Source organism: Oreochromis niloticus, linkage group LG3, assembly GCF_001858045.2.
Source record: "Oreochromis niloticus isolate F11D_XX linkage group LG3, O_niloticus_UMD_NMBU, whole genome shotgun sequence".
NCBI classification, from domain to species: Eukaryota; Metazoa; Chordata; class Actinopteri; order Cichliformes; family Cichlidae; genus Oreochromis; species Oreochromis niloticus.
The window spans coordinates 42,796,782-42,821,901 of NC_031967.2; the positions used below are offsets into that span (position 1 = coordinate 42,796,782).

Sequence of the window (25,120 nt, forward strand, 5' to 3'; positions counted from 1 at the left end):
TAATCTTTTCTTAAGGCTAAGATATCATTGCTTTGTGCCATGTTGTGAGTTGAATTAAAAGTAAAGATATAAAAATACAATGAGTACATCTGAGATCATAAAGTACAGCAGTAGTAGGTGTATAACAGTTGTATCAAATGTCATGTTATCTAACATGAGTAAAACCAGGCGTCAAAGCAGCACTGTCCTGTTCTATTGCTTTGACCCCTCTGTCCTCATCTTCCATGAAGTTTATGTCCTCAGGGTGGCCGCCTGCCCATCACCATTGCTTCTTTGAGACTCTGGCCCTTTGACTCTGGGCGCCCCATCTGGGGCCTCACTCCTTTTCCTGCTGGGTCCTGGATGCAGTTGTTGTCCAGATGTGCGACCTCAGGTCTTTGATAATCTTGGGTGCTGCGGACGGATCTATATCTGTATGCCTCTGGCTCCTGGGTTAGGATTAGGGTTGATTGTGGCTTCCCACCATCATCATCATAAAATCATCATAAATCCCTGATCACTGTATGACACTGTACACACTAAGCACAGTTAGACACACCAAACATGGAAAGACCTTCACAATAAAAGAAAAAAATTTGAGAAAATGAATAGTTATTTTGAGGAGTGCTGTCATGAGTAGGGATGGGTACCGGTGTCCGGTGCCATCTGACATAAACGGTAGTAACCAGACCGAAAAGCAGCGCACATTTCGGTGCTTTATTTCGGTGCTTTTTTTTTCCTGAGCCAATTCTAGCCAATCATTTTACGTTTCCGAGGATAGTAGGCGGGGCTAGGTACATACGTTCTTTTAGAGCAGAGCTACAGATTAAAAATGCCCAAGGTGAAGCGGTCAAAGTCTGGCTGTACTTCACAGCAAAAGATGCAAACTCAGCAGCCTGCAACAAGTGCTTTAAGGTGATACTGTGATACTGTCAAAGGAGGTAACACCTCAAATCTGATGAAACACCTGGCGACGCATAGCGTTTTTTTTTTAAAGCCGAGAAATGCGCCTGTTTGATAGCTTGCTGTGAGACCTCACACCGTGCACATCTACTGCGGGTGTGGTGCCTGTTATCGGACCTGGAGTTAGCAACATCCCCCAAAAACCCGAAGAGTAGAGTCCTGGCCCCTAGCCCTGTCAGTGTAGCAGAAATGATGACGGATGATGGCAGCAGCAGCCGTTCTCCTCTGCGTGAGTAGCTTAATGTTGTTCGTGTGTAACGTTGAGTACGCTAACCAGATTATTACATTAATGCATGTAAGGTGACCTAGCAAATACCGTCGTAGTTACATGCGGCTGTCTTCTTGTTTGATGGCAGATACTCCCTTCACCCTGGCCAAAAAGGCTAAAATGACCAAAGAAAAAGTGGAAAACAGTTAAACATGAGAGGTTTTTGGACAAAGTTTGTGTTTTTTCCATTGATTAAGCACTGCTTCCAGCCAAGAGTGAGACCATATATGCCCTATAGCTGCAGAAAACGCTAACATTGTTATCTTTTTACAAAAAAAACAGCTAAACATGAGAGGTTTTTGGACCAATTTTGTGTTCTCCATTCTTTAAGCACCGGTTTGAGCACCGTTTAAGCACCGGCACCGTTTCAAAAGTACCGGTTTGGCACCGGTATCGGATAAAACCTAAACGATACCCATCCCTAGTCATGAGTGTAAATTCAGCCAATAATCTTACGGTTACTGTTAATTGGACATAAAAACACCCAAGGTACGCCTCTGATGAATTTACTACCACGTCATTGCTCAGTCAGTGGTATCCTGAGCTCTCACTGGTAGATGCTTTAATTGTTGCTTTGAAGTTAAGTTGAGGAAACTGAACTTCTTTTCAGGCACTTAAGACTAACATGACCAAGACCTTTTTGGCGCCCTCTGTAGTTGAACTGTGGAAGTGAAACAGAGCCGCAGGCTGCACACACACAGTTTAACACATCAACAAATTCACAACATGCAGAGGAGTGAACATGCTGCAACAGTTCAAACTGATGATAACTGTGTCAATAAAATCATGAATGCTGCCAAACTGCTCAGTGTATGACTCAGACTGATAGCTGCTCCCTTCACTCTGACACACTGTTGAGTATTTCATACATATAACCACTTTAACCACGTTGACCTTTGACCTGAGTCAGAGTCAGAGAGACTTTATTTATCCCTATGGGGCAATTAAGATGCTGGTTACTGGTATTAGTTACAGTTTTCAGTAGCGGTTTTTGATACCGGCGACACGGGTGGTTGCCCAGGGCAGCATCGTGGTGGGGGGCGGCAAAAAAAAAAAAAAAATTGCTCGTACTTATGCTGCCCCGACATCATGCCAGCGCATATTTCTATCACCCATTTGCTGAGCGTAAGGTCGCCCTCCATTTGCGAGGTGCGCCTGCTGCTTGTGGCACAGGGAGGAGAGGGCGGGGCGGCGGGGAATTCTCTGGCTGGCTGGAGCTCGCAAAATAAAAGAAAATAAAAACAAACCAACAAAGAGGGAGTGTTCGCCCAGGGCGCCAAACAGGCTAGGACTGCCACTGACAGTTGTTATGGCGCTCCTTGGTGACCTGGTTTGGCCTCTGATGTTGAAAACAGTATGAGGCTATGAGTAGGTTAACAGGCTTATATCTGTGCTGCTTGCTTTACTCGTGTAGAGACGTGTGTGCAGCAGACAGTAAGCAAAAGACAATGAAGAGGATGATGAGGCTGAAGAGAAACCTTTAGCTTTTTCCCTCCTCAGACACTCACTACTTATACAGGTCAGCTTCACTCTTTGATTCTGATAGCTGAGCTGACACAGGCTCTGTGATCTGCTGTATTTTGTTAGAAATACTTTGACTCACAGTAAAAGCTGATCAGCTTTTGTTCTGGACAAATTTGGGAGAGAACCTGCCTCTGTGTGTAACAGCGCCCCCTGCTGCTCTTGATGATAAATGTGCAGATGCTGATTCTTGCAGTGACTATTGATCCGATTGGAAGTTCTGTAGTTACAGGTCCAGCTTCCTCCTGTGAAACCTGTACTAGTGGGCTGCTGTTACAGACCACCAAGTTCTAATATCCAGGCCACATATTGACTGGTTCTGGCATAAGTAATTAGCCATGTCCCTGTTCATGCTGATTGTAGAAGTTCTGATTAACTTGACTGTAATAACAGAAAAATACTTCTAAAGAAGGGGTCAGAGTTTCTTTTTATTATTCCTGTCAAACATTTATAACATTTTTGTGGAGCTGAATGTATTTGAAAGGCTTTTAATTTGTTTACTGCCTCATACACCAACTACTACACCTGCTGCACCCTCTCACCTTTGATGGTATTTAAGGGAGAGAAACAATTAAAATGCAACATAAGCATCATATAGGTGGCTGCCTTTTATGTATGGTTAGGATCATTATCCTCCTGCATTGGCTAAAACTGAAGCACTGTTTGTTAACTTCGGTGAGAACTCTGACATTTCTAAAGTGAAGTTTATTTATGTAGAAGAAAGTGTTAACAAGTTTAAAAGTTGGAGTGAGCAGAAAATAAAAAGGGTTAAACACACAGTATCGCTCTCAAACTGCTCCTCTTCCTGGAGTGAAGCACAGCCTGATAACCCTCCCTCTTTTTCATACTCTTAAACACAGCACCTCCTCTCTGTCCACGTGTTTCCTCGTTCCCTGCCCTTCAGATCTGCAATTTGAAGATGGGTGTAACCAACATGTGGTGACATGTAAGAGCTGACAGGCTCCATTCACTGCAGAAACATGATGTTGAGATCAGAGCTCAGACTAGTTTCAGGAAGTTTAAGGAAGAGAAACTCACACAGTCGCTGACACTGAGAGGAGAAATGGCGCAGAAAGGAGTTCAGCTGGACCAAGAAACCTTCTCTTGTTCCATCTGTTTGGATCTACTGAAGGATCCGGTGACTACAACTTGTGGACACAGCTACTGCAGGAACTGTATTAAATCCCACTTTGATGAAGAGGACAGGAAGGGAATCCACAGCTGCCCTCAGTGCAGGAAGACGTTCACACCGAGGCCTGTCCTGGAGAAAAACACCATGTTAGCAGCTTTAGTGGAGCAGCTGAAGAAGACTGGACTCCAAGCTGCTCCAGCTGATCACTGCTATGCTGGACCTGAAGATGTGGCCTGTGATGTCTGCACTGCGAGGAAGCTGAAAGCCATCAAGTCCTGTTTATCTTGTCCGGCCTCTTACTGTGAGAAACACCTCCAACCTCACTATGATGCAGCTCCATTAAAGAAACACAAGCTGGTGGCCCCCTCCAAGAAGCTCCAGGAGAACATCTGCTCTCGTCATGATGAGGTGATGAAGATTTTCTGTCGTACTGATCAGCAGAGTATCTGTTATCTCTGCACAATGGATGAACATAAAGGCCACGAAACAGTCCCAGCTGCAGCAGAAAGGACTGAGAAGCAGAAGGAGCTCGAGGTGAGACGACTAAACATCCAGCAGAGAATCCAGGAGCGAGAGAAAGATGTGAAGCTGCTTCAACAGGAGGTGGAGGCCATCAATGGCTCTGCTGATAAAGCAGTGGAGGACAGTGAGAAGATGTTCACTGAGCTGATCCGTCTCATCCAGAAAAGAAGCTCTGATGTGAAGCAGCAGGTCAGATCCCAGCAGGAAACTGAAGTGAGTCGAGTCAAAGAGCTTCAGGAGAAGCTGGAGCAGGAGATCGCTGAGCTGAAGAGGAAAGACGGCGAGCTGGAGCAGCTCTCACACACAGAGGATCACAACCACTTTCTACACAACTACCCCTCACTGTCAGCACTCAGTGAGTCTACACACTCATCCAGCATCAATATTCGTCCTCTGAGGTACTTTGAGGATGTGACAGCAGCTGTGTCAGAGACCAGAGATAAACTACAGGACATTCTGAAAGAGGAATGGACAAACATCTCACTGACAGTCACTGAAGTGGATGTTTTACTGTCACCACCAGAGCCAAAGACCAGAGCTGGATTCTTAAAATATTCACGTCAAATCACACTGGATCCAAACACAGCACACAAACATCTGTTATTATCTAAGGGGAACAGAAAAGTAACCGTAATGAAGCAAAAACTATCTTATTATGATCATCCTGACAGATGTATTAGATGTTTTCAGGTCCTGAGTAGAGAGAGTCTGACTGGACGTTGTTACTGGGAGGTGAAATGGAGAGGAGTAGGCATTCGTGTAGCAGTTGCATACAAGAACATCAGCAGAGCAGGGAGCCTCGATGAATGTGTATTTGGAAACAACGAGAAGTCTTGGTCATTTTATTGGTTCGGAAAACGTTATACATTTCTGCACAACAATGTCCACACCATCGTCTCAGGTCCTCAATCCTCCAGAGTAGGAGTGTACCTGGATCACAGAGCAGGTATTCTGTCTTTCTACAGCATCTCTGAAACCATGACTCTCCTCCACACATTTCATACCACATTCACTCAGCCGATCTTTGCTGGACTTTTTCTTTGGGATTATGGAGACACTGCAGAGTTGATTACAGTCAAATCGATAGAGAAGAAACAAATTCACACAATAATGTGTTAGGGTGCCTGGGTCGACCCAGAGGTTTTGAGTTTATCATATTATTTATCATTTCTAGTCTTTGGTTTCTTTGTTGAAGTTCTGTCTGATGGTTTGTCTCTGTGTTATCCTTAGTTGCTGTCTCCCCTGTCTGCTATATCCCCGTGTCCAGTCAGTGTCTGTGTCTGCCCTGTTCCCACCTCTCTGTTCCCTCTGTAGTGCTTGCCTGTGAGTCTGTGTCTGTAAGTTCAGTCTGTGTTACTTCCTGTTTTACTTTGGAGGTGCGTGTCTTATGTGAATGTGTCCTGCTTTGCTTCCTTGTCTCGTTAGTTCTGATTTCTCCCAGCTGTGCCCTCCTTCTGTGTCTCATTCCCCTCGTTACTTCCCAGTGTACTTAAACCCATGCTGTGTGGATCTCCCTGTGTTTCCCATGAGTTTATGTTGTTTCCCCGTTTAGTTTGCTTTGTATGCTGTTTTTCCCGTGCCAGCAGATAAAGCTGAGTATTTTGAGTTCATCCCTTGAGTCTGAGTCCTGCATTTTAGGTCCACCACTCCTGCTTGCCTGCCTGCCACACAGCCAACCGTAACATAATGAGGTGAAGTGTTCATGATGGATAGAAATTAAAATCGTGGAGCATTTGTGCATTTTTTAGGTCTGTGTCTTACATCAGAAGCAGCATTTACATCAAGTCACTGGTCTTTTTCCACTGAAACAATCTCTTCACTTCTTCTCTTCTATCTGCCAAAAAGTGGATCAACAAAGAGTTTATTGCTTTTTTTTTTAATGAAAATGTAAAACAAATATATTTTCCACTTTGTTCACAACCTTTATTGTCATTTCAACTATTTGCTGTTCCTCTTGGCTGTCTTACAACTGTGTCAATGTGGAAATGATCACTGCCTGGAATATAAATAAAATGCCTCAATCTGGTGTTTTGTGGTTCATTTATTTAGTAATTATTTTTCATTTAATGTCTAAGTAATGTTATCAGACTGATGAGTTTGTTGACATTGATGGACTTCAGAAATAGACTCTCATTCATATATCTTTAGACAACAATTGGGAAACAGCTACAGGAGTTTGAATCTGTGTCTTGTGTCTACAGTTTATCTGTATAACAAAAATTTAAATTCATCTCTCCTTTTTGTGTCACAGTGGAAAGGAGTGGCCGTAGGAGCAGGTGGCAGACAAGGACACCTGTTAGTGCCTGTAGTTTATGTCCATGCCTGTGTCTACTAGGTTCTTTGTCTTCATCTTTTCAGGATAAGCATGACCTCTGTAAGATTTTAACATGTTGTCAAGGGGGCCAAAGGCCTGTTCAAAACTTGACTCAAGTGCAAGACAGACGTGCAGAGATGGTTCAGTTAACTTATTGAGAAACTTTATTTAATAATATTTAAAAAAATATACATGGTTATACTTGATGTGGGGAACATAACCTAGAAACATGGCATGGCTTAACACAAAATATTATACTTGCCTGATGGCGTGGCAGTCACAGGGTTGCACTGAGGAGAGAGAGAAACGGAGTTAGTGTGTGCACAGGTTGGCTTAGAGACTGGAATTTCAGATTGTGTGGCTTACTTTTGCAGGTGAAGGCTTAGGCTTGGAGGGAGAGGCAGAGGATCGAGTGGCAGGCTGAAAACAGCAGAAATGAGCTGACCTGAATTTCAGTAGTCCTTGTGAGCTGTGAGGGCAGGTGAGGTGTTATTTTCCTGGAGCATGGCGGAAATCCTGCGAGGGTTGTGACCAGTATCCAAGAGGTAAGTTTTGCTGCAGTGTGATGTTGTGGCGAGCCAACTGAGCTAGAGGATATAGAAACAAATCTATCTTCTAGTACCAGGCAAGATGAACATTTCCTTGGCGTTCCTTTGGTGCTGAATTCTTCTTTCTGATAGAACGAAGCCTTTTCCTCACATTGCGTAGACACTCCTCCAGAAATCCAATTGCTGGACTATGAGTTGTGCCAGGGCTAACCACACATCCTGAAATTTTTAAACAAAAGAAAAGGGTCAATAAAGTACGATTTAAATGATTATCTGAAGTTGTTTGGTTAATGTAAAGTTGTCTGTAATCCTGGAGCGGTGAGCTCCAACACTACACTTGACATTTGCTCAGAGAGGAGAAAACAACAATGAAGCAGAGCGGTCTGTGGTTGTAAATGCTTCTTAGGAGATGGATCAAGTATCATGTTACACACACTTTATACTATCACAAGGTTCTACAAACCTTTTTTGTCAACTTCTCAATAGATTTAAACAAATGTTATTATTTATCCATCTCTAATGTGCATATGACTGAAGAAGTCACTTGGATGAGTGACATATAATGCGCATACATTTTTTTAAAGATATGGAAATTGAGTACATACAAACGGTATATTTATTTTTATAATCACAATGACACTCAGTATGCCGATTGAAAAACTGACCAGTATTCAGGTTTTTTTAATTGTTGTTGTGTGTATCCACTGAAGTGTAGATAGTTACATATCCTGTGCCATGGCAGTCCTTTAAACATGGAAACTGATCTACTATTGATGATGCCAAAATTGACTTTATTCCTGAAGTTTGGCTGCAAGCAAAAACAGTTGCATTTAATAAAATTGGATAAACAAAAACTTTACTTTTCTGTAGATTTCTTGTAAAATAAACAAATGCAAAGAGCAGAAGGTTTGAAGAAAAAAAAATTCAAACATTTTTGACTGATCCTCTTTGTTTTCATCACCCAGCGCACACACTTTAGGAGCTGCCACTGGAGTCATTTTACTTGGGCCAGCACAGCGCAGTGTCCCTGACATTCTGACCAAGAAAGCTAAATATTGCCACAGTGAAAATGCCAGACAGACAGACAGACACACACACACACACACACACACACACACACACTAATCCTGGGGTGAAGTTCAAAGTTGTTGTGACGTATGTTTGAAGTTGGTGTGTTATGTGAGTGTGTGTTACGTCAGCCAAGAAAAGAAATTATATTAGGGCATTTGGTTAAGGGATTTTATTCCTACATTGATTAACAGCGTTGGACTCGGGCATCAGATAATAGACTGGAGGTTAGAGTCCATAGTGATGCTTTTAAATCTATTTAAATTATTCTAGGACAGAAGTTGGACTTCCAGGGGTGCAAACGTTCTGAGTGTTACGGCTCCATCTTGCCACGGACGCGTGGCAATTTCTTCCGGCGAGAGGGTTAGTTCGGGTGATACCCATGACAGGTAGGGACAGTTGTTAATAATCTGTGGTCAAGCACCACTTTTCTTGCACCATTTGACTGACAGAGCGGGGCTTCGGGCGTGACCATTTAAACGTGGCCAACAGGTAACCTTACGTAAAGCTTCAGGCGTACCAGTAGGGAAGTGTGCAAAATGCCTAAAGCAGATTACTCGTAAGCTGGAGAGGAAATGGCGTGTCACAAATTTATAGGATCATCATTTAGCCTGGAGAAATAGTTTGCTGCTCTATAAGAAAGCCCTCTGCAAAGCCAGAACATCTTACTATTCGTCACTGGTTGAAGAAAATAAGAACAACCCCAGGTTTCTCTTCAGCACTGTAGCCAGGCTGACAAAAAGTCAGAGCTCTACTGAGCCAACAATCCCTTTAACGTTAACTAGTAATGACTTCATGAACTTCTTCACAAATAAAATTTTTATCATTAGAGAAAAAATTACCAATAATCATCCCACAGATGTAATATCATCTACAGCTACTTTTAGTACCATCAGTGTTAAGTTAGACTCTTTTTCTCCAATTGATCTTTCTGAGTTAACTTCAATAATTAATTCCTCCAAACCATCAACGTGTCTTTTAGACCCCATTCCTACAAAACTGCTCAAAGAAGTCCTGCCATTAATTAATTCTTCGATCCTAAATATGATCAACCTATCTCTAATAATCGGCTATGTACCACAGGCCTTCAAGGTGGCTGTAGTTAAACCTTTACTTAAAAAGCCATCCCTAGACCCAGCTGTCTTAGCTAATTATAGGCCAATCTCCAACCTTCCTTTCATATCAAAAATCCTTGAAAGAGTAGTTGTCAAACAGCTAACAGATCATCTGCAGAGGAATGGCTTATTTGAAGAGTTTCAGTCAGGTTTCAGAGCTCAGCACAGCACAGAAACAGCTTTAGTGAAGGTTACAAATGATCTTCTTATGGCCTCTGACAGTGGACTCATCTCTGTGCTTGTCCTGCTAGACCTCAGTGCTGCATTCGATACTGTCGACCATAATATCCTATTAGAGCGATTAGAACATGCTGTAGGTATTACAGGTACTGCACTGCAGTGGTTTGTATCATATCTATCTAATAGACTCCAATTTGTACATGTAAATGGAGAGTCCTCTTCACACACTAAGGTCAATTATGGTGTTCCACAGGGTTCAGTGCTAGGACCAATTCTATTTACATTATACATGCTTCCCTTAGGCAGCATCATTAGAAGACATAGCATAAATTTTCACTGCTATGCAGATGACACGCAGCTCTATCTATCCATGAAGCCAGGTAACACACACCAATTAGTTAAACTGCAGGAATGTCTTAAAGACATAAAGACCTGGATGGCCGCTAACTTTCTGCTTCTTAATTCAGATAAAACTGAGGTTATTTTACTCGGCCCTGAAAATCTTAGAAATATGGTATCTAAGCAGATTCTTACTCTGGATGGCATTACCTTGGCCTCCAGTAACACTGTGAGGAACCTTGGAGTCATCTTTGACCAGGACATGTCCTTTAATGCACATATTAAACAAATATGTAAGACTGCTTTCTTCCATTTGCGCAACATCTCTAAAATTAGAAATATCCTGTCTCAGAGTGATGCTGAAAAACTAGTTCATGCATTCATTACTTCCAGGCTGGACTACTGTAATTCTTTATTATCAGGATGTCCTAAAACTTCACTGAAAAGTCTTCAGTTAATCCAAAATGCTGCAGCAAGAGTACTGACAGGGACTAGAAAGAGAGAGCATATTTCTCCTTTATTGGCTTCCCTTCATTGGCTTCCTGTTAAATCCAGAATTGAATTCAAAATCCTGCTCCTCACATACAAGGTCTTAAATAATCAGGCCCCATCTTATCTTAATGACCTTGTAGTACCATATCACCCTATTACAGCACTCCGCTCTCGGCTTACTTGTTGTTCCTAGAGTATTTAAAAGTAGAATGGGAGGCAGAGCCTTCAGTTTTCAGGCCCCTCTTCTGTGGAACCAGCTTCCAGTTTGGATTCGGGAGACAGAAACTATCTCTACTTTTAAGATTAGGCCTAAAACTTTCCTTTTTGGTAAAGCATATAGTTAGGGCTGGATCAGGTGACCCTGAATCCTCCCTTAGTTATGCTGCAATAGACGTAGGCTGCCGGGGATTCCCATGATGCATTGAGTTTTTCCTTTCTCACTCACTATGTGTTAATAGACCTCTCCGCATTGAGTCATATCTGTTATTAATCTCTGTCTCTCTTCCACAGCATGTCTTTATCCTGTCCAGTGTTGGTCAAGTTACTTGAAAAAAGTAATCAGTAACTAATTACTGATTACTTCCCCAGAAAGTAATCCCGTTACTTTACTGATTACTTATTTTCAAAAGTAATTAATTACTTAGTTACTTTTTAAAAACACGATTTACAACCTGAATAGGTGATAAAGTGATAGATCTTTCAGCCCAATTCTACTTTTTCTGCATAATCCATCATACAAAATTGTAATCAAATGGAAAAGTCTCTTTTTAAAACTTGTTTTATTAGTTTTAATCTTTTAACTTTATGCATCAAGCAAAAATTAAATTATATGCAACATTCTCTGACTGGAAGAAATTTGTTTAACATTTAAACCTATTTTCTGCACATTCCTGCACATAAAATAAAATATTTTTTTGTGTTTACACTCACTCTTTCAAATAGATGCAAGTAAAACACAGCTGAAAATAAATAAAATCAAAGACTAGTTGCTCTATTTTCACCTGTAAAGCAGGACTGGGGTAGGCGGAGGTTTACCCTGGTGCAGGTGTGCCGCGGCGGTCAGTGGAAGAATCCACGAGTTTCTCTGTGAATTTCCCATTACGTCGTAGTACACTCGGTGCTTGCTTGGAAGTTTAGGGGGTTTTTTCGCTGTAAAAATAAGTTTTCTTCCCACGCACAACGGACGCTAATTTGTTGTCACATTTTATGGAATCAAACTCAAAATAAGGTCAGTACTTCCACGCTTTAAATGCTGCATGCTCATACTCTCTCCGCACTCGATATATTATCCATTGTTGATCTGCACAGCTGTTGTCACGAACGTCGCACTCGCTTACGTCACTGTCATGAGACATTCTCGCAAAACAAAATCACGGTTTTAGTAACGCAGTAACGCGTTTCTATGGGAAAGGAACGGTAATCTAATTACCGTTTTTGCAATAGTAATCCCTTACTTTACTCGTTACCTGAAAAAAGTAATCGGATTACTGCCCATCTCTGATCCTGTCTTCCTTCTCTCACCCCAACCGGTCGCAGCAGATGGCCGCCCCTCCCTGAGCCTGGTTCTGCGGGAGGTTTCTTCCTGTTAAAAGGGAGTTTTTCCTTCCCACTGTCGCCAAAGTGCTTGCTCATAGGGGGTCATATGATTGTTGGATTTTTCTCTGTATCTACTGTACAATATAAAGTGCCTTGAGGTGACTTTTGTTGTGATTTGGCGCTATATAAATAAAATTGAAGTAAATTGAAATTGAATATGGCACACGAGATTTGCAATGTGTGTCATATGAAAATAAAGTACTCTGGTAATACTACGAACATGCGGGCCCGTCTTACACACCACCATCCAAAGGTGGCAAAGCTAGCTCTAAATCAGAGCAATTGAAAAATGAACCAGCGCCGGACACTTTTAGCTTAACAAAGCTATCACCCAACACAGCCGTTACCCAATCTCTACATAAAGTTGAGGAAAGTTTGAGTACAGCACAAAGGGTTGCATTAACTTGCGATGCACGGACCTCATGGGCTGTGGAAACATATGTAACTATAACAGCTCATATCTCACAGCAGACTGGTGACTGCTGTCTTACGTTCTCCAAACTCGAACATTACATGAAAGTCACACTGGAGAGAACACTGTCGATCTCCTGCAAAATGCAGCACAGGAATGGGGGCTTGCCGACAAAAATCTGGTGGTTGTCACCGACAATGCTTCCAATATGACAATTGCCACTCAGTTAGCGGGATACCTGCATGTGAAGTGTTTCACCCATACGCTCAATCTGGCATCACAACAAGCCTTAAATGTATGGAGGACCACAAGAGCCACGTGCATCGAATTAAAAAAAATCTGTGCTTAATTAATGAATTGTAGAATAAAATCTGCATTTGTAAATTCATTTTTGAATTCCAATTTAATAAACTGATTTTCAAAAACCTTTTCCCTTTCCTGTTCGCTCAGGGATTAACATGTGGATTAGCAGTTGGATTAACAACTTCATTTTAAAAATCCTACTGCTGTTCAAATTAGCCACACCGTGGGATGTAAGGAGCTCTCTGATTGGTTGGACAGACACAGGCTGTCTGCCAGCCTGGATTTTTCTAGCTCATAGCTTTGCCCTGCTACGAAGCATGTGTGCTTGTACAAAGGCCGTTCAGCCTCGGGAATTACACTCGGCTCGACACAGATATGTGAAGAATGAAGGGACCCTGCAGCGAAAACGGAGAGCGCAACCTCTGACTATATATATACAGTATACATATATATATATATATATATATACATATATATACATATATATACCTTTTGAACTAATTATTGGAACTCAATTTGGCTTGGTAAGCTCAGTGACCCCTGACCTACATACACAGGTGAATCCAATAATGAGGAGGGGGGGGGGGGGGGGTCGATTTTAAGTTTCCATCCTCTTTTAATTTTCTCTGAAGATGGCAACATGGGGGTCTCAAAACAGCTCTCAAATGACCTGAAGACAAAGATTGTTCACCATCATGGTTTAGGGGAAGGATACAGAAAGCTATCTCAGAGATTTAAGCTGTCTGTTTCCACAGTTAGGAACATATTGAGAAAATGGAAGACCACAGGCTCAGTTCAAGTTAAGGCTCGAAGTGGCAGACCAAGAAAAATCTCGGATAGACAGAAGCGACGAGTGGTGGGAACAGTCAGAGTCAACCCACAGACCATCACCAAAGACCTACAACATCATCTTGCAGCAGATGGAGTCACTGTGCATCGTTCAACTGTTCGGCGCACTTTACACAAGGAGGTGCTGTATGCGAGAGTGATGCAGAGGAAGCCTTTTCTCCGCCCACAGCACAAACAGAGCCATTTGAGGTATGCTAAAGCACATTTGGACAAGCCAGCTTCATTCTGGAATAAGGTGCTGTGGACTGATGAAACTAAAATTGAGTTATTTGGACATAACAAGGGGCGTTATGCATGAAGGAAAAAGGACACAGCATTCCAAGAAAAACACCTGCTACCTACAGTAAAATATGGTGGTGGTTCCATCATGCTGTGGGGCTGTGTGGCCAGTGCAGGGACTGGGAATCTTGTCAAAGTTGAGGGACACATGGATTCCACTCAGTATCAGCAGATTCTGGAGACCAGGAATCAGTGACAAAGCTGAAGCTGCACCGGAGCTGGATCTTTCAACAAGACAACGACCCGAAACACTGCTCAAAACCCACTAAGGCATTCATGCAGAGAAACAAGTACAACGTTCTGGAATGGCCATCTCATTGTTGTTCATTGTTGCTGGAGATTTCAACCATGCGAATCTCAAGTCAGTGCTTCCTAGATTCCATCAGTATGTGGACTTTGCAACGAGAGGGGAAAACACGCTGGATCTTGTTTATACAAACATCCCCGGCGCATATCGGGCAGAGCCCCGCCCCCACCTTGGCTACTCAGACCACATCTCTGTTATGCTAATTCCAGCATACAGACCACTCGTCAGGCGATCAAAACCGGTTCTGAAGCAGGTGAAAACCTGGCCAGCAGGAGCCACCTCTGCTCTTCAGGACTGTTTTAAGAGCACTGACTGGAACATGTTTAGGGAGGCTGCAACTTACGGTGACTTCACTGACTTGGAGGAGTACACGTCATCAGTGTCCAGCTACATCAACAAATGCACCGATGACGTCACTGTCTCCAAGACCATCATCTCACGACCCAATCAGAAACCGTGGATTACTGCGGAAGTCCGTGCACTTCTGAGGACGAGAGACTCTGCCTTCAAAGCGGGAGATAAGGTGGTGCTTAGCAGAGCTAGGGCCGAACTTTCTCGGGCCATCAGAGAGGCGAAGCGTGCACACGCCCAGAGAATCCACAACCACTTCAAGGACAGCGGCGACACACGGCGCATGTGGCAGGGCTTACAAGCCATCACCAACTACAGGACGACAACACCTGCCCGTGATGGTGACGGCTCCCTCCCAGATGCGCTGAACAACTTCTACGCTCGGTTCGACAGGCAGAACGACGTGGCGGGGAGGAAGTCCACCCCTCCTCCGAATGACCAGGTGCTGTGTCTCACTACAGCTGAGGTGAGGAAAACTCTACGCAGAGTCAACCCACGTAAAGCTGCTGGACCAGACAACATCCCAGGCAGAGTGCTCAGAGAATGTGCTGAACAGCTGGCAGATGTTCTCACCGACATCTTCAACATCTCTCTGAGCAGTGCCGTCGTTCCCACATGCTTCAAGGCCACCACCATCGTCCCCGTGCCCAAGAAGTCTTCTGTGTCCTGTCTCAACGACTACCGCCCTGTTGCACTTACACCCACCATCATGAAGTGCTTCGAGCGGCTCGTCATGAGACATATCAAGACCCTGCTGCCCCCCTCACTGGACCCACTGCAATTTGCATACCGCCATAACCGCTCAACGGATGACGCCATCTCCACTGCACTCCATCTTGCCCTCACACACTTGGACAAGAAGGACACACACGTTCGAATGCTGTACATAGATTTCAGCTCAGCATTTAACACGATCATCCCCCAACAACTGATCGGAAAGCTGAGCCTGTTGGGCCTGAACACCTCCCTCTGCAACTGGATCCTGGACTTTCTGACCCGAAGGCCTCAGTCAGTACGGATCAAGAATTGCACCTCCAGCACCACCACACTGAGCACTGGGGCCCCACAAGGCTGTGTGCTCAGTCCTCTGCTGTTCACACTGCTGACTCATGACTGTGTAGCAACACACAGTTCAAATCACATCATTAAGTTCGCTGATGACACGACCGTGGTGGGTCTCATTAGCAAGAACGACGAGTCAGCGTACAGAGAGGAAGTGCAGAGGCTAACGGACTGGTGTAAAGACAACAACCTGTCTCTGAATGTTGACAAGACAAAAGAGATGGTTGTTGACTTTAGGAGGACACGAGGCGACCACTCACCGCTGAGCATCAACGGCTCCTCTGTGGAGATCGTCGACAGCACCAAATTCCTGGGCGTCCACCTGGAGAAAGACCTCGGATGGTCCCTCAACACCAGCTTCCTGCACAAGAAAGCCCAACAGCGTCTCTTCTTTCTGAGAAGACTGAGAAAGGCCCAGCTTCCACCACCGATCCTGACCACCTTCTATAGAGGAACTATCAAGAACATCCTGAGCAGCTGTATCACTGCCTGGTTTGGGAACTGTGCCATATCGGACCGCAAGACCCTACAGTGGGAACAGCAGAGAAGATCATCGGAGTCTCTCTCCCCTCTATTAAGGACATCTACACCACACGCTGCATCCGCAAAGCCACCAGCATTGTGGCTGATTGGACACACCCCTCTCACACACTCTTCACACTCCTGCCATCTGGAAAAAGGTACCGAAGCATTCGGGCACACACATCCAGACTGTGCAACAGCTTCTTTCCACAAGCCATCCGTCTCCTCAACAAAAAGGGACTGGACTGATAAACACGCACGCACACACACACACACACACACACACACACACATTCTATCACTCAGCTCAACTCAACTACCTCAAAGCATTGAGACTGGACTTACACATCAACCTGTAAATGCTCTTTTTGCACAATATTTTTATGTTTACTGTTCCTGCACTACCTACATACCAAGTATGTTTACGGTTTCCCTTTGCACTACCTACCTAGTTAGATAGTTAGTTTTAGTTAGATAGTTAATTTTTGTTAATTTATGTTGTAATTTATGTTAGGTCAGTCTGTCCTGTCTCTAGTTAGCTAGTTTAGTGATTTTCTGTTAATTTATGTTGTAAATTTATGTTGCATGTAGCACCTTGGCCCTGGAGGAACGCTGTTTCGCCTCACTGTGTACAACTGTATATAGCTGAAGTGACAATAAAGCTTGACTTGACTTGACTCAGTCCCCAGACCTGAATATTATTGAAAATCTGTGGTGTGAGTTAAAGAGAGCTGTCCATGCTTTGAAGTCATCTAACCTGAATGAACTAGAGATGTTTTGTAAAGAGGAATGGTCCAAAATACCTTCAACCACAATCCAGACTCTCATTGGAACCTACAGGAAGCGTTTAGAGGCTGTAATTTCTGTAAAAGGCGGATCTACTAAATACTGATTTCATTTCTTTTTTTGGGGTGCCCAAATTTATTGTAACAACCAACAATTTATACAGGAAAATAATGACTATTAACAAGGTTGCCCAAACTTTTGCATCCCATTGTATATATCATGTTTAACCTGAGTAGCAAAAGACCACGGGGGGGGGGGTCAGAAAACGATATGCTGGGAGTCCACTGTTCTTGCTGGTTCTAGTGAGCCTCGACCACCCGGTCAGATATCGAGCGGATGGGTAGCAGACATTTTGCAAGTATGTGATATCCTGATAAACCGAGCAGATATTTGAAGTTTACACACCTACATTCTTGTCTGAAAATATGTTAAAAGTTTATTTTGTGGCCAAGAAAGAGTAATACTTCAAACTAGCCGCGCTCCTCCATCATTGCTGCATTTGAAATGTATTTTTATATTATTATAAAAATATTTAAAATAATAATTTAATTAATAAAGTATTGAAAAGAGTACTATTACAACTAAGTAGCTGCTGCCATTGTTGGAAACTGGAATTGGCTGGGCAGTATTATGAATTCTGTGATAGGTTGGGCCACGAAGGACACACTGGCCCCATCCAGGACCGTGACAACGTGTATTTTAATGTACACATTTATATATTTTCGCTCTTACATACATGTATTTTCATTCACGCATTCAAGGACAAACAGTGTCTCACATTCTTGATTTTTAGTTCACAAACACTTCTTATAATGAAATTTTGGTGATGTTAGCTCAACTTTACACAGTAAAGTTACAGTGGGATACAAATAAGATCAGGCTGATCCTGCTAATATTTGTTCCTCCGGTTCAAATTCACAGGCCAACTGTATCCCACAGTTGTTTATGTTTTTAAACACGTTTTGCACAGAGAGACATTGTTTGAAAAAAGTACTGACAGCAATGTTTAATATTTTTACACAGTAAAAAACAAACAAACAAAAAAAACAACTATATATAAAATTAAACCATAAAGATGGTTTGTTTAGTAGTTTATTTTATTGCTACCTGTAATTTGCAGTTTACTTTCATTTGTTACACTAAGCAGTAAATAAAAAGGGTTAAACACACAGTATCGCTCTCAAACTGCTCCTCTTCCTGGAGTGAAGCACAGCCTGATAACCCTCCCTCTTTTTCATACTCTTAAACACAGCATCTCCTCTCTGTCCATATGTTTCCTCGTTCCCTCCCCTTCAGATCTGCACTTTGAAGATGGGTGTAACCAACATGTGGTGACGTGTAAGAGCTGACAGGCTCCATTCACTGCAGAAACATGTTGAGATCAAAGCTCAGACTAGTTTCAGTTATAAGCAAGAGAAACTCACACAGTCACTGACACTGAGAGGAGAAATGGCACAGAAAGGAGTTCAGCTGGACCAAGAAGCCTTCTCGTGTTCCATCTGTTTGGATCTACTGAAGGATCCGGTGACTACAGCCTGTGGACACAGCTACTGCATGAACTGTATTAAATTCCACTTTGATGAAGAGGACAGGAAGGGAATCCACAGCTGCCCTGAGTGCAGGAAGACTTTCATACCGAGGCCTGTCCTGGAGAAAAACATCATGTTAGCAAATTTAGTGGAGCAGCTGAAGAAAACTGGACTCCAAGCTGCTCCAGCTGATCACTGCTATGCTGGACCTGAAGATGTGGCCTGTGATGTCTGCACTGGGAGGAAGCTGAAAGCCATCAAGTCCTGTTTATTCTGTCTGGCCTCTTACTGTGAGAAACACCTCCAACCTCACTATGATGTAGCTCCATTAAAGAAACACAAGCTGGGGGCCCCCTCCAAGAAGCTCCAGGAGAACATCTGCTCTCGTCATGATGAGGTGATGAAGATTTTCTGTCGTACTGATCAGCAGAGTATCTGTTATCTCTGCACAATGGATGAACATAAAGGCCATGAAACAGTCCCAGCTGCAGCAGAAAGGACTGAGAAGCAGAAGCAGCTCGAGCTGAGACGACTAAACATCCAGCAGAGAATCCAGGAGCAAGAGAAAGATGTGAAGCTGCTTCAACAGGAGGTGGAGGCCATCAATGGCTCTGCTGATAAAGCAGTGGAGGACAGTGAGAAGATGTTCACTGAGCTGATCTGTCTCATCCAGAAAAGAAGCTCTGATGTGAAGCAGCAGGTCAGATCCCAGCAGGAAACTGAAGTGAGTCGAGTCAAAGAGCTTCAGGAGAAGCTGGAGCAGGAGATCGCTGAGCTGAAGAGGAAAGACGGCGAGCTGGAGCAGCTCTCACACACAGAGGATCACAACCAGTTTCTACACAACTACCCCTCACTGTCAGCACTCAGTGAGTCTACACACTCATCCAGCATTAATATTCGTCCTCTGAGGTACTTTGAGGATGTGACAGCAGCTGTGTCAGAGACCAGAGATATACTACAGGACATTCTGAGAGAGGAATGGACAAACATCTCACTGACAGTCACTGCAGAGGATGTTTTACTGTCACCACCAGAGCCAAAGACCAGAGCTGGATTCTTAAAATGTTCATGTGAAATCACACTGGATCCAAACACAGCAAACACACATCTGTTATTATCTGAGGGGAACAGAAAAGCAAAATTTATGAAACAACAACAGTCTTATTCTGATCATCCAGACAGATTTACTGGATGGCGTCAGGTCCTGAGTAGAGAGAGTCTGACTGGACGTTGTTACTGTGAGGTGGAGTGGAGAGGGGGCACAGTTTGTGTAGCAGTCACATACAAGAATATCAGCAGAGCAGGGAGGGGAAATGAATGTGGATTTGGATACAATGACAAATCTTGGGCATTATATTGTTACACAAACAGTTATAAATTTTTGCACAACAATGTTAACACTGACCTCTCAGGTCCTCGGTCCTCCAGAGTAGGAGTGTACCTGGATCACAGAGCAGGTATTCTGTCTTTCTACAGCGTCTCTGAAACCATGACTCTCCTCCACAGAGTCCAGACCACATTCACTCAGCCGCTCTATGCTGGACTTTATATTTGGGGAAACGGAGCCACTGCAGAGTTGATTAAAGTCAAATAGAGAAGTTAGGTTCATGTTGATCTCTGACTATTATATTTACTTGTGTAGTTTCTAAATCAGGCTTTACATTTTATAAGCCGAGAAGTTCAGTGGTCCATTAATGTGTGAAAATAAAATTGCACTGATTCAAACTGTCCTTACATTTGTATACATCAATATAAGTCTGAATTTGTTCCAATGGCCAAAAGCAAGTTTTAAAAGATGGGGTTTTAGCTGTTTTTTTAAATGAAACCACTGAGTACACAGATCTCAGGCTCAAAGGAAGGGAGTTCCAGAGTCACAGTTACAAACACTCTATTGCCTTTCGTTTTCAGCCTCGTATGTTGGACGACCAGCAAGCCCTGATCACATGACCTCGGGGACCTGCTGGGGATGTACTGATGTAAAAAATCTCTGATATAGGTCGGTGCTTGTCCATGCAGAGCCCTGAATGTCAAAGTCAAAATCTTGAAGTGGATTATGAATTTTATGGGGAGCCAGTGCAACTGGATCAGCAGGGGTGGGAGTATCTAGAAGATTTGGTCAAAAGCTTTGCGGCGGCTTTCTGAACAACTTGCAAATGATCCACAGAGGCTTCACTTAAACAAGTGGACAAAGAATTACAATAATCCAAACGAGATGAGACAAATGCATGGATGACCATTTCTAGTTCTGAACATGAAACAATGGGACTCAGCTTAGCAATATTTTTTAAATGATAAAAACAGGAGCGAACCAATAAATTAGCATGATTGTCCAAAGTCAGAGCTGAGTCAAAAGTTGCACCAAGGTTCCTGATAGAAGGTTTGGCAAATGTAATGAGAGGGGATAAATTTTCCATAACCACAGGTACCAATTTTTTGGGAGCACAAACAAGGACTTCAGTTTTCTCCTCATTTAGCTGAAGAAAGTTATCAGCCATTGATCCCCTAATAGAATCTAAGCACCTTTGCAAAATCAGTAGTTTGGAAACATCTTGAGGCTTAAAGGAGATATACAACTGTAACGGCAGATATGTCAAGCTAGCTCATATACACGTAATATAATGTTTGTGCTTTTATTGTGGTAACTTCCTGTGTAACCGGAAGTGAATGTTGCTAACAGTAACAGGCTTGATGTACAAAAACACGCAAGAAAACGGTAAACTATTGCTAACGGAGAAAGGGGAGAGAAAAACATGGTTAAATTGTACAAAAACGAATGGTTCTAGCTACAGTCGACAGGGGAACAAGGTTTGTAATGAACATGATTTAATTTGAGCAATCTGAAACGCATGATATGTATTGTATAGTTTAATGGAAAACAGTTAGACCAACGTAATGAGTGGTTAAAATGGTGTTACATTAATTACATGGTAATTGTTTTATTTGTTTGTCTAGCTCTTACGTTGGTTCGTTGTCTGATACACGGCAAGGAATAATAAAGGTCATTCAACAACCATCAGTTCTGGCCTTCTCAGTTCGACTGGACTGCTACAACAACTGAATATCATCTGCATAGTAGTGATAAGAAATATCTTTAAAAGTGCTCAATAAGTGCTGAAGAGGGAGTATATACAGCAAAAACAATAAAGGCCCAAAAAAGAGCCCTGTGTCACACCATATTCAAGAGAAGTAGAAGAGGAGCTGTATTTAGAATTAGCCACGGAAAAAGATCGTTCACACAGATAAAATGCCAACCAGTCCAAAGCAGACCATGATATACCCACCCAATGTCTCAGATGGTCAACAGTATCAAAGGCAGAGGTCAGGTCCAACATCAGCAGGACAGACCATTCTCCTGCATCACAATTCATCAGGATGTCACTGGAGACTCTAATAAGTACAGTTTCAGTAGAGTGAGCTCTACGAAAACCAGACTGGAATTTATCCAGAATGCTGTATTCATCTAGAACAGCTATAAGCTGCATAGCAACTAACTTTTCTAAAATCTTAGCAATGAATGGTAATTTTGAAATTGGTCTGTAGCTGCTAAGAAGAGACGCATCAAGCTTAGGTTTTTTTTTTAACAGTGGGTGAATGACAGCATTCTTACAATAACCAGGGACCTGACCAGAAACCAATGAAGTATTGATAATCATAAGCACACAGCAGGGGTCGCAAAATTTCAAAATCCCTGGTAGCCCTTCGGGCAGGCACTCTTCAGTTTTTGGTAGCCCAAAATAAATTTAAGTAGCCCGAATAAAAAAAAAAAGAGGACAATTTTTTGATTGATGTTTTGTTTCCTTTACAATATTATACTTTAATGTATAATATTGTAAAGGAAACAAAACATCAATCTAAAAATATTTAAAACACAAATTACAACAACAATTTCAACCATCAACTCAAATATTTGGTTCTAATTGAACAGAAATTTCTATGAACTTGCAAGAAATGTGTACAATATGAATCAGTCTGTGTCAGATCCTGAATTTGAAATTTCCACTGAAATCACGGGTAAGAGGCAAGTGGAACCAAGATCTAGGACATTTGCTTTTTGAAGTTTGCAAAGACTGCTAAATTTTGCCAGTGGTAGTTCACTCTTTGCAACATAGTACGCTGTTCTAAACAGATTTTTCAGGACTTCTTGTTATGCTTGGTTTACTTTTAGTATGCTTTTTGCAATTGGTGTTTGTTCTGGGAAAGATACTGCAGACTGAGCAATAATGTATTTCTTGCATTTCTCATGGGTTCTGATGGGGTCTTTCTTAAAATGACTGGTCCCAGTAACAAAGGCGCTTGTCGACTCAGAAATCAAGGGAAACTCACAACACACCCGGCAGAACATTATGTTATTTAGCTCGTCATATTCCAGCCACATAAATTCTTTTGTCCATGAAACCAAAAAAGCTGAGCTTTCTTTTCCCCTCATTGTCTGATTTGTCATAACTTTTCCGTTTTATGGTCGGCTTTTCTTTGGCTGCCCCTTCTTCACCCTGACCTCTCTTGTTTGGCTCTGCAGAACTAAAATACCTGCCTAAAGCCATCTGCTCTTACACACATACTTACATAACGATCAGCAATTCTCTGTGCAATCAACCTCTATCACATGTTTAAGCTTGCTGCAGGAGATTTCACTTGTCATGTTTGATAGTAAGCTAACGATTGATAAGACGATGTCAGAGGAATTGGTGCGCAATTAATCTGTGACTTACCAATTAGTGCTGCCGCTCTCTACACACCGTTCGGGCGATCGCAAAGTGAAAGCGCAAATTCAAACGCGATTTCAGTGTGTCACATATTGACAGTAGCTCATCGATGCCGATGACATAATTACTCAGCTACATTTGTGAAAGAATGCAAAAGCATTGACATATCTTTCATTCCTATGATAGCCCGACGGGCAGGGCTGAGATGGACTTTGGTAGCCCGACTGGAAAAATCGCTAGCCCCGGGATGTCGGGCTAGCGATTTTGCGAGCCCTGGCACACAGGGACTGATAGACTGAAAGAAATTTTTAAACAAAGATCCAGGTAAAATATCAAGAGAGCAGGAGGACGCTTTCATCGAATTAACTAATTTGACCAGCTCAGGTAAAGACACAGGAAAAATCTTTCTAAAATAACACGCCTAGGTGGGGTTGGAGCAGACAAGAGAGACACAGAAGGAGAGATATTGTTCCTGACATTACTAACTTTTTCAACAAATTTATCAACAGACTTTATCAAAGGTGTAAGTGTCACAGCAGATGCCTTTGCGTAGCTGAAGATGAAACACAGAAAAACATGAAGGTGATTTTCCTGGCCTGGGATTTTATAAAAATATTCTGCAGTACATCAAAAACGAAAGAAAACCATTAATCAACATATGAACATTACCTCTGAAGTTACAGAGGTTTTATTAGAGACACGGCTAAGCGTTTTGCATTTTGCATAATTTTAAAAAGTTAAAATTTGTTCAGAAGCCTGTTGAACGGCAGAAATTAGGTTTTCTTTTCAGAAGTAAGTAAAAGGAAAAAAAACAGCGGTCGACAGTGCTATAAACAACGGTAGACTTGTGCGTAACAAGCAAGCAAATAATAATGAAGAAAACAGATTTTTAGACAGGAAACTGTTCTTGAAATATACAGAGAGAGAGAGAGAGAGCTGCGCATGAAGTGTGATTTTTATCGTGGTGGAAGCAAAAGTCTCATGATGATGTTTATGTGAAGCCTAGTTTTGATCTTCTTTTACTGCTGGTTCAGTCAATATTGTTTGGTGAGAGATAAAACTAACAGCCTTAGAATCAGCGCAAAAAGGGCGTAAACACAAAGTGCGGACCCGCCGAAACATCAGAATCGGCGAGCTGTCGGCTTTCAGCCCTGACCGTGTCCATGCCGTCGGGTGAGAAAGGCGACATCTCACTGATTCTGATCCTCGGGTCTGCACTTTGTGCAGAATCCATGTGCCTGCTCTCATTTACTGTTTTAGCTGTTTGGTGGTTGTTGAAATTTTGTGAGGTTTAACCTGAGATTCTGGCGTTTTGGGCAAAATAAATTTATATTAAAAAACTCGATTCAGGATTTTAATGAATCGATATCTCGTTATCCAAGCCAGAATCGATTTTAATCGATTAATCGATTATCAAAACCCACCCCTAGATGATACACTACAGCACAATAAAGCAGATCTTTATTTCCAACTCTAACCAGATGTAGTTCTGGTTAGAAAAGTGATGAAAAGTGTCCATTACTGAACGACAGTGAAACTGGCTTCCAACCACCGCAGCGAGACCTCCTCCACAACCAGACATCCGAGGCTGAATGATGAAGGAATACCCACTTGGGCAAAGTTCGATGAGGGATGTATAGTTACCATCACGCTGCCAGGTTTCAGTTAGAAATAAAAAAATCCAGTTTTTTGGAAAGAATAAAATCATTCAACAAGAACATTCTATTTGTCATTGATCGGGCATTAAAGAGCGCAACATTCAGCGACGGAGAAGTCAGATTATTATGAGAAACAGCCCGATTTAGTGGACGTAGAAACTGAGGGTTTGATCCACGACGCCTGTAAATTCCACTCACCATGGGGATAAAGCACCAAACACCCGGAGAGTCTGGATGAACACTCCTTAGGTAACACCGCCTCGTAGATCCAGGTACAGCTAATCCCAGCTTCCAGAGCAGTCTGAGTTTCACCTGGAAACCT

At 42.6% G+C, this 25,120-nt stretch overlaps 3 protein-coding genes across 3 annotated transcripts in view; all 3 read left to right on the forward strand.

Moving 5' to 3' along the window:
- LOC100695786 (zinc finger protein 239) overlaps positions 1-25,120 on the forward strand; it is a 630,955-nt gene that overhangs the window by 556,247 nt on the left and 49,588 nt on the right. The window lies entirely within an intron of this gene.
- LOC109203659 (E3 ubiquitin/ISG15 ligase TRIM25-like) lies at positions 3,687-5,147 on the forward strand. The gene is made up of 2 exons (XM_019363370.2): positions 3,687-4,711; positions 4,935-5,147. Exons 1-2 carry the CDS (start codon positions 3,795-3,797, stop codon positions 5,011-5,013), a joined length of 996 nt encoding a protein of 331 aa, XP_019218915.1. The 5' UTR covers positions 3,687-3,794; the 3' UTR covers positions 5,014-5,147.
- On the forward strand, positions 18,326-20,046 carry LOC109203664 (tripartite motif-containing protein 16-like). The gene has a single exon (XM_019363379.2). It carries the CDS (start codon positions 18,358-18,360, stop codon positions 20,029-20,031), a length of 1,674 nt encoding a protein of 557 aa, XP_019218924.1. The 5' UTR covers positions 18,326-18,357; the 3' UTR covers positions 20,032-20,046.

What these genes read in the sequence shown, in the direction of transcription:
- LOC109203659 (XM_019363370.2), top strand. Translation starts at nt 3,795, where the DNA reads ATGGCGCAGAAAGGAGTTCAGCTGGACCAAGAAACCTTCTCTTGTTCC. An exon ending in GAGGATCACAACCACTTTCT is followed by an intron (nt 4,712 to 4,934) that starts ACACAACTACCC and finishes GCTGGATTCTTA; the next exon opens with AAATATTCACGTCAAATCAC.
- LOC109203664 (XM_019363379.2), top strand. Translation starts at nt 18,358, where the DNA reads ATGGCACAGAAAGGAGTTCAGCTGGACCAAGAAGCCTTCTCGTGTTCC.